Below are 12,897 nucleotides of genomic sequence, written 5' to 3' on the forward strand. Positions count from 1 at the left end.
TATTTTCTGACTCAAACTTGAATGTTCTTTTTCATTATATCATGCCTCCTAGAGCTATGTCACCAATACTTCCCTCTTCTTGTCATTCAGACATTTTTCAACTGTGTTCAACTCTTTATGACCCCATCTAGGGTTTTCTTAGCAGAGATACTGGAGAAATTTGCCATTTCCTTTTCCAGCTTATTTGACAGGAGGAAACTGAGGCAACAGGAATAAGTGAACTGCCCAGGGTCACATAGCTAACAAGAGTCAAAGATCAGATCTCAACTCCAAAAGTCTTCGTAATTCCAGGCCTAGCACTCTATCAGAATTCTGCACAACCAAGTTGCCCCTCAATATTTTCTAATTGAGTTTAATTCATTTCAAGTCTCTCTCGACAACAAAGCATTACTAACAAACCAACAGGTGGCAATCTTGTCAACACAATGAGATGGACACGTGTGCCTACAAATTATATATACATGTATGTGTGTATATATGTATAAAACATATGTTTTGGAAATCTCTGTTGTCCTAATGAATTTTCCTTTTCTTTTGTCATTTCAACGTCTATCTGTTATCAAAAGCATTTTTTTCTTTTCTACCAAACAAAAACAGAACAAAAACTACTGAAAATAGTTTTGAGCACAGAGAAGAAATCTATACTAGAATCAACATCTACTTTAAAAAGGAGAAAAACCAAAATCTGTCAAAACATCAATCTTGGGTATTTCAAAGTTATAGTCACTTTAGCATCCATAAAAATATTTTGAAAGAGTTAAAACAAGACTCACAAAAAAGGAACACATTTAAATTTAAAAATTAAGTAAATATATTAAGTTGGCCTTAAAAGTAAGAAAAATCAACATGTCTCCATTTTTGTTACCGATTCTATTCTGTATCACCACTGACATTCTGTATTAACTGCATTTCTTTGTCTGAATTAAGTTCAGAAGTTCACAGGTTCAGAAGTTCAGGCTTCCTGAGTTAAGTATAAAAGTTCAGTTTCCCTATAAATCATTTTAATTAAAAGAAATTTGTTATTTCTATAATACTAGCTGCCCTTGACCAATTAGAAGAAATGTGTTATCTACATACCATTACTTAATTCTTGCAGGTGGACTAAATCAATCGGAATTTCTAAGTTTATAATAAGGTGGAAAAATGGATTGCTAGCTCTGCACTCCCAATTTCCACCCAAACATATTGTCCCACATACCAATGATCTTAAAGGCTTTGTAGCCACTCACAATGTTTTCCTACCAATGATGCTGCCTTCTGTCTATAAACATGTTAATTTTTTAAAAAAAGTAAAATTGGTCAAATGAAAAAGGTGATACAAAAGCTCAATGTAGAAAATAATTCCTTAAAAATCAAGAGACTGGTGATGGAGGGAGTTATCTTCATCCAGAAAGACGACTATGGGGACTGAATGTGGATCACGACATAGAATTTTCACCTTTTCTATTGTTGTTTGTGTGTTTTTTTCCATTTTTTCTACTTTTTGATCTGATATTTGTTGTGCAGTATGATAAACGTAGAAATATGTTTAGATAAATATGAAAATGTTTAGAAGAATTACATGTTTAACCTATATTGGATTACTTCCTGTCTAGGCAAGGAAGTGGGGAAAAGGAGGGCAAAAAATTTGGAATACAAGATTTGGCAAAGGTGAATGATGAAAAATATCTTTGCATGTATTTTCAAAATAAAAAGATATTTAAAATTTTCAAAAATATATAGCTTTTCTACCACTTTATGTCTGAGGAGCATAAAAAAAAATATTTGTTTGCAATTATCTTAAACTACTATGTGACAGGATACTAAGTTTAAATTTTGAGCTCTAAAACCAAAATTTCAACATAACTTCTATGGCAAAGTTAATTACAAAAGATTGTCATTTTCCCTTTGTTGAAATAACCATTCAGTACAGAGATCTGCTCAGACTGCTTACCAACACACAAGTGAGAAGGGGGGAGAGGGGAAAGGGGGGGGGGGGAATGGAAGGAGATTAAACAGACTATTTACTGAAATATATTTCATAATCCAAGGATCATTTTTTACTTGAAAATGATCTAGCAAGCATGATATTACTAATAGAAGAACCCCATTTTTGTAAACATATTTTTAATAAGAAAAATAGAATACAGTGATCACGAAAGTAAGAGATAGTAGGAAAATGTCATACGATTATCAATAAGATACCAGGGTATTTGCAAATCCAGAAGAATGAAAGCCTTTGGGGAACACAACAGTCTTCAAATATTTGATGTAAAAAAATTTTTAAAGAAATTAGAACTGTCCAAAAATGGAATAGAATGCATCAAGAAGCATAATTACCCTGAATTCAGGTCTTCAAACAGAAAACCAAAAGAGATATTGGAAAAGAGAGCCTTTTGGGTCACATACAACTAAAAGTCTCTTAGATTTTCCAGTTTCATCTATAAATACTCTTAAGTAGCCCACCTTAATTGGATTTCTTGCCACTATCTACTTACCAATCTATTTCTATATATGTTCATTTCTCTTCAGCTTTTCAATGTTGGTAGTTTGCAGGACAATACTACTCAATCTTTTGTTAAACTTCCTCATTGTAGCTTTTTTTTTTTTTTTTTTTTTTTAATTAACAATATTGCCCTTGACTATACTGGTAAATCTCTATTTGGCAAATAAATAATGATAAAATAATAATGTATTTGCTGGGTACAGGAGTCATAGGAATCAATTTCTTCTTTATGCTGAATATTTGGTATTACTTAAAGCAAATGTCTTTACCTTTGTCCATTTCTGACTTTGTGCAGTTGGGCTCAAACTACTATAATCAAATACCTCCCTTTATTCCTTTTAATTTCTGTTCATTCAGTTTAACTATTTGGTGGATTTTATTTTATATATATACATATATCACTGATTCTGAAGTTATTATATGTGTTGTGTATGTATTCATTTATTTTACTGTCAAAAGAAATGAGTAATTTTTCACTTCTCTTATAAATTGTTCTCTATTTGCAAGGCATTAACTTGCAACTCTATTTAAAAATTTACATTCTTCAAGATAAGACGTTAGAAAATTCCACAAACATTTGATCTCTTTCAGTTCTTGATCTCAATTGATATCAATTGATTTAGTCATGAGGCCCTTGTCTAGCTTTGCATAACATTTCTATTCTTCAAAGGTATTTTTTGCAATGCACATATTGTTCAATAAGCTGCAATAGCATGGATGACAAAGCTGAGTTTGTGACTAACTGTAATCCAAAATGCCCAAGCATGGAATGAAATGATTTTTATACCATTTGAAAGCAAAATGAAACAATTATTAGTACCTCAAAATCTTCTCAAATACCATTGGGGGTCAAATAAGCATTTCACATACCCTCAATCCTTCCTTGTCTATCTCTCCCTTATACACACACAAGTGTGTTTCTATAGAAAAATATCCACCAGATAAACCACACCACAGGAGATAGCAAAGAACTGTCTGGAAGAGTGAAAACCATTCTTGGGTGAGCAACACAATTTCAATTTTTTCCAAATTTTCAGCATATACAAGTTTATGACAGAATAACTTTAATGATATCTTTAAATGTGAACTATTCTCTTTCTTCCTATATTCCTATCAGAACATTTCAAGTCTTCCAATATTTCAATGACAATAAGAACAAACAATAAATGTGATGCTTTCAATCTTGATTCTCAAATATTCGCTGACACCAGCCTCTACATAAACCCTTCTGCAATGCCATCTGGTTTTTCCTCAGGTTCTATTCCTCTACCAGAGACAATCCAATGATCATATGAATATCCACTGATACTTCACTATGTCTGTAGAATATATTAAAATTTATTTTTTTGTTGAAAGTATGTATCACTGATGGAAATCTAGTGGAGTTTGCAGAAGGCAATTTTAATCATCTAATTTGTAGAGTTTTTACTAGAAAATATTACTAACAAAAATATATTTCTGGATATTGCGATCTGTTAGTCTACCTTCTACGAGGATAATATTGTTTCTCATAATGCAGGGAACAATTAGAAGCCAATGAAGTTTCTAGCTCTAAATTTGTGGTAGTCTAGACCTTCATAAAATGCAATTTTCCTTTGTATAATGTATAATTTGTATATTTGTATAATATATAAATGTATAATTTTCTTGTCAGTAACAGAAAAATGTACTTTTATTTTTCTGCTAAACTAAATCTAAGATTATTTTGATACCTATTCTTTGGCCTTAATTTAAGACTTTCTCTCCTCCAGTAATGCTATTTGTAAACAAAAAAATTCCAAGAAAATTCCCTTTGGACAAATACTAGAAAGTGAAAAAAGGATTGCATAAATTGTCACTGGTTAGCTACCCAACTTTGACAGAATTATTCGATTTTTCTGGGTCTGTTTCCAAACATGCAGAATTGTGATACCATTCATTATGTATAATCCATGCCTACCTTTTAAAAACATATTTTTAATCAGCAAAAATCTAACTTTTCCCACCTCCTATCCTAACTTACACACCGCCCCCTCCTAATTTCAAAAGAAAAATAAAATCTTTGTTACAAACATGCATACTATTCAAAAATAAACAGAATTCCCCAGTGGCCATGTTCAACTAATTCGATGTTAATTCTGTGCTCTATATCCTTCACCTCTAACAGGAGGTAGGTAGAATATTTCATCATTAGCCTTCTGGAATTGTGTTTAGTCATGACACTGTTCAGACATTTTTCAAGTTGTCTTGTCTACAATATGGATAGCTAAACTGTGCAGTGGATAGATAGTTTTGCATAGTAAATAATTCTTGGCTATATGACTACCTATATGCTTTACCTTCTGGAATATGGTATTCCAAGCTCTCCATTCATTTACACTATGTACTGTATGATCCTGGCAATGAATCCTTGGTTTTTAAATTCCTTCCTTCTGGATACTTGCAATATTTTTTCTATGAGTTGGAAGCTCTGTACTTTATCTAGCAAGTTTTCCACTTGGAGTTTCTTTAAGGATGTGACTGGCAGATTCCTTCTACTTCCACTTAGCCTTATGATTCTAAGAAATGAGAAGTTTTCTTTAAAGATTTCTTGAAATATGTTGTCTAGGCTTGTTTGATCATGAAACTCAAGTAATCCAATGATTCTTAAATTGATTTTCCCTTGATCTATTTGCCAAATAAATTGTTTTTTCCTTAGTCTTTTAACTTTGTTGTCTAAATGCCTTTTAATTGGTCTGATCTTATTGTCAGAGTTTTTGGTACTTGGGCAAAGTTCTGTGCCTCCTTGGCTAAACTATTAATTCCTTTCCCAATTCTTTTTTCCATAGTTATAGTTTAAATTCTTTTTAAAAAATTCTTGTTTCACCTCTTCCAGCTGAACTTGGGCTCAAGCCGTATTTTTCAATCAGTTTTTGCTTGTGTTGAAGTCATTCTTTTGTTCCAACCTTGTGTCTTCAGCATCACTATCACCAGAACACCTTTTTATGAAAATAATTTGTTTGCTCAACCTTTCAGCCTACTTCTTGATTTTGGACTTAATGTTTTAGCATTCTCAAAATAGTCTAATCCAAGATAAAGTCACAGATTGTTCCCCAGTCCCCAGACTCCAGATTGAACTGTTAGTTCCTGACCCAAATGTGAGTCTGAGAATCAGGATATGTTACTGGACTCAGCCACTCTCAGCCACTTGGAAAGTTCTGGTTCAGTAACAGTACTACAAGTTCCCCTTTTGTCCTAAGATTCCTGCCTAGTTATTTTTCTACAAATTTCAGGTTGGGCTGGAGACTGGAATTAATACTTCACTCTACTTTTGAGGTATTGGCCATATTGTGAATGCCTGCTTCTGAATTTGTTCTTGTTGTAGTAAACTCTCTAGGGCCTAAGACTAGCTGAAGTGTGGGAATACAAGCCCCTGTCAATGTGTCCTGGATCTATGACCTAAAACTATGTACTGGGCAAGAAAAATGTTAGTTTGCACCTAGTCCAGTAATAGTGTCCTGTTATGACCTAGGATGCCTACCTGCCCTGATTCTCAGTACACTTCTGGGTACTCATCCCTTATAGGGAGAAAAAAAAAAGTTATAGCTTTTTCTTGAATTTCCCTAATCAGGATTCAGTTTAAAGTTCTAAATCTGCTCCTCCACCACCAACTCGCTCCCCCCCAGAGTCACTGCACTGCTTCCTCCTAATGTACCATCTTGACCATCGGTAATCCATGAATACTTTACAGCATTAAGAAACTCTCTACCAAGAAACAACACATCATGGAACTGTCAGCTACTAGATAAGTTTCTTGAAAACCAGATTATCCAATTTAAATTTTTGTTTTCTAAGTACTTTCCATGGAGCAAGAATTTAATAACAATTTGTTAAATAAAAAATTGTTTTTAGAGAGAGAGCATCAAAATACAGTGAAGAAAAGCACTGACTCTGGAACCTGAGAATGCAAGCTGAGGTAATAATTCAGCCGCCTCCTCTCTGTGTGAATTTGGGCAAATAATGGCACTACTCTGGCCCTCAGCTTTCTCTGTGAAATGAAGGTCCCTTACACATACACATACTTTTTTTTTTCTTTGCTGAGGCAGTTGGGATTAAGGGACTTGCCCAGGGTCACACAGCAGGAAGTATTAAATGTCTGAGGCTGATTTGAACTCAGGTCCTCCTTACTTCAGGGCTGGTGCTCTATCTACTGTGCCATCCAGCTGCCTCCCCATATATATTTCTAAAAGGCTCTTTAAGTTTATAGCACAACCTGCCACTCAGTAAAAACAACAGAAAAAAAGATGAAAAGATTACAGGAAAACAAATTTTTATTATTTAGGGTGGCACAAAAACAATTCGCCAAAACAGCAATTTATCCATGATAAGAAATGTAACAACAATGTACAAAAGTCACTCATCCTAGTCTTCGAAATTTATGAATGCTATGATATTGCCTCAACATTATACATCTTTTCGTTTCAATCTCTAGACATAGAATGATAGGAAGGTGGTCCAAGTCAATGAGAAAATTCTACTCATCTTTTGAAAGTCAAGATAGAAATACCTAAGTTGAACATTTCTAGGCAGGCCTTGTATTTTGTCAATTATACTTATTTTATTTTACATGCATACATTATAATTATACACAATTACTTAGTTTCCTTATATAATTACCAACTGTAGCATAAATAATTTCTTCATCAATGTAATAGTACTGTCCTTCCATAAAAGTGAAAATTAATCATTTATGGGTCCAAATTGTTCCAATTCAAGGAAAAAACTATTTTTTAACAAATATTACTGAGCCTCAAAATAGCTCTGAACAGTAGGTTATTTTACAGCTATTATTATACCTATTTTACAGCTGAAGAAACTGAGGCAATTTCAAATGAACCGTCCAGGACCACATAGCTACTAAGTTTTGAAAGATGGATTCACAAGTCTTCCAAATCCAGTGATTTATCCCTTGCACCACCAGCTGAGTATTTTGTACAGGTGAATTATCAGCAGTAAGAACTACTTTGAATCATAGGACCACACATTTAGATCTAGATGGGATGGTGAGAAGACTAAATGAGATGGGATGAGAGAATAAGTATTTTCAATGACGCTATAGACTGAATAAAAAAAAGTAATGAGGTTACAGAGCAAAAGTAGAAAAGTAGAAGTAAAAAAGAAAAAATATTTTCACTGACTTAGGAAAAGAAGAAATGCAGAACTGATACAGTAAAAGCCTTTACTGAATTCTAGTAGAAGCAAAATTTTGAAAAATAAGTCTTTCCAAAGTCTATTATTTCTTCAGAATTAGTCCTACCTTGTTATGACTGATACAGATTTTTACTTAAAATAGCATATTAATTTTGATTATGTTATTATTAAACTAATTCCTTTCTTTGAAAATAATAAAACTCCACTATAATTCTTTCCATAACTATTTTCTAAATAAAATGAATAGGGACAAATGCTCCCATGCTAAGGAGATTTTACAACTCTTCTTCTTAAATTTTACAAGTTTTACAATATTTAGATTAAAAAAAAATTGTGACAATTCATAATTTTAGGCAGAAATTAAGATACATCTTCTTAAAAGGCAATTGTCCAAATATTGTTAAAACTGAGTTTACATGAACAATACCACATTTACAAAATGTTCTACATTCTATGCCCTCCTTAAGACCAGGAAACTAAGATATTTTAAGATTACAGTGTTAAACTCAGTTTTATAAAAGCTTAGAGAAGAATTATGAATATAAGAGGTCATATACATTTAAATACAAGTGTTCTTAAAGTCAATCAAGACTGCTGAGAAAGAAAAAGCATTTAATATCTTCAGTTAAAATTTTAAAAGCTCTTTAATAAAATCTGGTGGAACTTATGTCTATTATGTATAAATCATTGTGCTAAGGAGGAGAAAGACCATGTTCAAAATATCATATTTACACTAGCTATATGTTTTAAATATATTCAATACTCACTTTTCTTCTAATAAAATATTCAACTGTATATTTTAGTCATCTTCAAATTATGTTTTTTAAGTTAATTTTATACTCTCACTTTTACCTCTTCAACCCCATTATCAAATATATTTAAGCTATTTTCTTTGACCTGTCTCATTAAAATCAATCTTATGATTCTTTATCAAGATATTTCTCTTCTTCCTGGATTATTTTTAATTTGTTAAATCCCTCATCTCCTAGTATTTCTGATCATTTCTTCTAGAATTCACCTCATAAAAAGCTATTAAATATATCTTAAAGCCACAGAATTGATCAAATTCAGAATTTTTTAGTTTTCAAAATCCAGAATTACTCTTATGATTTTAAAATGTATTTAATATATTTTTAGGGATCTTATTTATCGACTGCTTAATACATTAAAAGTTTTCATTACAAATCCATCTGTCTTTTTTATTCAAATTGGATAGTTTTGTCTTTCATCTAGGAAATTTCTTTTGAATGAAAATGGCCTGACAGGAAGAAATTCATGTGGAGAAATAATGTTAATAATTTAAAAAAAAAAAAAATGTTGGTTTACATATGATAGAGGTAAAACACTAGGGTCACTTGTTATTTTGGCTACAGTTTAAACCTTCAATAAAAATAAAGCAGTTACTATTTAGCATTTGAAAACCAAACTGTTTATAAGACAGATGGTTAGAGAGAAACTTAAAAAAATAAAAAAAAATAAAAAAGAACAAAGGTAAAACTTGTCTTTATTTGTGGTTCAAATTATGGAAACAACAGAGTATCAGTTGTAGAATTTTAGAATGCTCAATTAACTGATCCAAAATAGCTATAATCCTTAGATGATAAAAGAAATTAATGATTGGCTTGATCCCCATATTAAAAAGGTAAAATGAAGGGCACACAGATCTTATCATTATTTCTTAAAATCCTTCTTTGGTTCATTAAGTCAAATACCGATCCTTTTTTAAAATTTTTAAGAATACTGCTAACACTAACAACCTAATTGATTTCACTTCTACATATACTGTTAGTTTTTATCTAAATGTTCTAGAATTAAACATAAAATCACTGCCTAGATCTCTAATCAATAAATTGACTCAATCCCTAGCTAAACCATTACTGACTATGAGTGTTTTTTATGCATATGGTAAAACAGTTTATATGTGTATAGACACATACAAGACTATGATACAAACAAATTGCAGCCTCAATCCTATCAAAACTTACCCAAGGGTGTTGCCTGCCAGTCTGCCCAGAGTTTCAGAACCAGACAGAAACCATGGGGAGTCACTAGTCCTGCCTGGCCTGGATGTCCTTCCTGCCCCTGAGCCACTGCTCAACTTTGAACTGAAAATAAAAGACGGTAGATCAGTCACAAAACAATCCCATATGGGTTAGGAACAAAACCTGGAATCCCAGGTCTCAATTTTCAGGGACTTATTCTGGTAACATACCAGCTTAAGCAACACCCTTGGGGATTATTCCATGCTAATCTAACTAAAATTACTAAAATTTTAACTTGAAATGAGAAGACATAGCTAACATTTTTTATTCACATTAGCAATTCCATTCTGTTCTCACTATAAAAATGTTCAACAAAGTAATTACAAATAAATGTTAAATGTAACATTTAAGGTTAACCGTTTGATATTCAATAAAATAACATACAGGCCATCACCCATCAGTTTTTAAGACCCCCAAATTTAGGGTCCATTTAAGCACTCTATAGTAAAATTAGTTTTCTATGTCATTTAAAAAGTTAAGGCAAAATTTTAAAGTAACCTACAACGTCAATCCAGTCAAACAGACTGACACCAAAAAATTTTTTTTCTATCTTAGAACTAATAAAAACTTCAAAGCATTCCTTTAAGGAAGTGATTCTCTGCTGATTTTAATTTTACTATGCTAAATACAAAATTAATGAACAATCTGCTGAAAAACACACACACAAAAAAAACCTATATCTCTGTTTAGATATAATGCCTCACTTTTAGTTATGGGAAACAAAAAAACAAAAGACTATTCAAAATGCTATTCAAAGTTAAAACATTTAGAAAAGATGGACAGACTTACCCATCATTATTATCAGGTTTACCCAATTCCAGTCTGTCTGGCTGTACTGAAAAACCAATCCTGCAGACTCTGCCATCCTAAAATCAAGAGGGAAAAATGAAAATTTCAAAACAAAAGTGTCAATATATAAGCATTCCTTCAATGAGCATTTATACTGGCCCACCTGGACCTCCAAAATGAGCTAGCACTCTGAGAGAACTTCTGCCCAGTCTCCCAAAAAGAATATCCTTTACCTCAAAGGACCTTATATACTTAAGACATGATGAACATATATGAAATTACAGAATAAAAATATCAAAGTGTCTTAAGTTTTGTAGAAATGCACAATAAGAAAAAGACAAGGATTTTAAAAAGCTCTGAAAAAATGTGGTTTTGGTAAAATGAGGTATCAGAAACATGCTCAGTCCCTTTTTTTAAACTTAAAAAATTTTTATATGTCTTTAATTGAGGAAAGTGCGGAAAGCAGTAATGAAAGATTCAGGAAAAATGTAATTTTACTGGACTATTATGACTTTTACTAGATAAATGGAAATAATACAAAATGACAGATTATTTTCAATAATTCTACATAAACATATTAATATTTACCTCAAGGAGAAATGCAGCATGATTTGGTCCCACCACACACTGTTTAATTGTAGCCTGTTCCAATACATTCAATGGAGGGTGACTGAAAAATTTAAAAACAAATATAACATTAAGTAAATTTTAAGCTGGGGGAGAAGGGAAGAGATTAGTAGAAAAGAAAAACTGGCATTCAAAATTACTATATTACTAAAATGTATATATCAATTAATAGTACTTTAAATATTTATTTAAATGTATAAAATATAAATATTTATGCATATGGTAAAACAGTTTATATGTGTATAGACACATACAAGACACATACAAACAAATTGCAGCTTCAATCCTATCAAAACTTACCCAAGGGTGTTGCCTTTAAATATTAATATTAATTTATTAAATTTAAGATTTAATTTTAAATATTAATAGTGATGAAGTCAATATGCATGACATCACACATTTCATTCTTTCAAACAAGACCCAGGGAATCAAAAGATCAAACTTATAAGATCAATGCCTACATGACAAATACCTTATATTAACTGCTAGTTAAAACTCGAACTAGTCTAAAATGAACGAATTGGGGAATTCTAGGAAGCATGCTACTGTGGCTTTTTTACATGGAAGGAACAAAATATTTTTAGATATAAAAAAGCAAGTAAAAAGTCTTACCTGTTTAAATTATATTTGTTCAGTTTCTCTGACACTTCCCGTAACCTGGGAAAAACAAACAAACTTCTATAGTGAATATGTGCAATATAAAAACTTATTACATGAAAACAGTAGAACATTCCCATATGACAGGTAATTTATCCATTATTCCGACGACACTCAGTGTAGTAGAACAAACAGGCTGATTTGATTGAGTCATGGCCAAGCAAGCTGTTGTTCCATAAGGACAACCAATAATAACTAGACTCTTTCTCTGCTCCTCCTACCATTGTAAAACCTTTTTTTCCCCACATCTACTACCAACCCTTTATAGTACAGCAATACATGCCATGCCAATTATATGGTACTTTTCCCTAGGTATATGCCTCACATAAGATTTAGAATGGAAAAATAAATAAATAGGAAGAAGTTATGGATATTTTTGAAATACAGATCTGATCTAAAACAAGGAAAAATGAACTTTAAAAAATTTGGGATTCTGGTCTAAACACCACAGTTTACCAACCTTGTGAACTTAAAATCATAGGCTCAATTTCCTCATTTGATAAAGATAGAATATTCAAAGATAATATAAATGTATTTAGACTACTGTAAACCACAATGTAGAAGAGTATTAATCTATTTTCCACAAAAATAAGCAAAGATACTCAAATCAATCAGAATAAAGTAACTCAACTGTATCTTTTTAACCTATATTTTATGTTAACATTTTAAGGAATGTCATGTTTTAGCTCAAGATATCAGAAAGTTGATTTTAACAAATTATATTTTTAAAGCTATTACTTCATGAAAGTAGTTTATTGACTTTATTTTTACATTTGGCTTAGCAGAAATTACAAAGTTTCTATTACAAAAAACTTAACTCAATTGTCTTTATCAATATGGGAGTAGGACTGACAAATAAGGCTGCCTCCAAACGATGCAAAACAAAGAAAATATAACTTTAGGTAAACAATCTGCCATGGTCTCAATTAATTAATTGATAAGAATTTACTAAGCACTTACTATTTGTGCCAGGAACTGTGCTAGATAATATTGGGGACACAAAACCAAAAACAGTACTTACTCTCAAGGATAGCAAGACATTCCCCCTTTCTTAGTGGAAAGTGAGAGAGAAACTGAACAGAACCTGTGATATTATTGGTAGAGGGAGCCCACTGTTACCAATGAAGG

At 31.8% G+C, this 12,897-nt stretch overlaps 1 protein-coding gene across 6 annotated transcripts in view; it reads right to left on the bottom strand.

The window, feature by feature from the left end:
• UBR5 (ubiquitin protein ligase E3 component n-recognin 5) overlaps positions 1 to 12,897 on the bottom strand; it is a 165,240-nt gene that overhangs the window by 93,522 nt on the left and 58,821 nt on the right. For 5 of the 6 annotated variants that reach the window (XM_003760296.4, XM_023496429.2, XM_012541746.3 and 2 more), the window contains exons 2-5: positions 11,725 to 11,769; positions 11,074 to 11,155; positions 10,486 to 10,562; positions 9,640 to 9,759 (exon numbers count right to left, since the gene is read on the bottom strand). In XM_003760296.4, the coding sequence (XP_003760344.1) occupies positions 9,640 to 9,759; positions 10,486 to 10,562; positions 11,074 to 11,155; positions 11,725 to 11,769 (324 nt within the window). The remainder of the gene's footprint in view (positions 1 to 9,639; positions 9,760 to 10,485; positions 10,563 to 11,073; positions 11,156 to 11,724; positions 11,770 to 12,897) is intronic. The other variant, XM_012541748.3, reaches the window with a different exon arrangement.

The sequence above is a fragment of the Sarcophilus harrisii genome, chromosome 1 (genome assembly GCF_902635505.1).
Source record: "Sarcophilus harrisii chromosome 1, mSarHar1.11, whole genome shotgun sequence".
Taxonomy (NCBI): domain Eukaryota; kingdom Metazoa; phylum Chordata; class Mammalia; order Dasyuromorphia; family Dasyuridae; genus Sarcophilus; species Sarcophilus harrisii.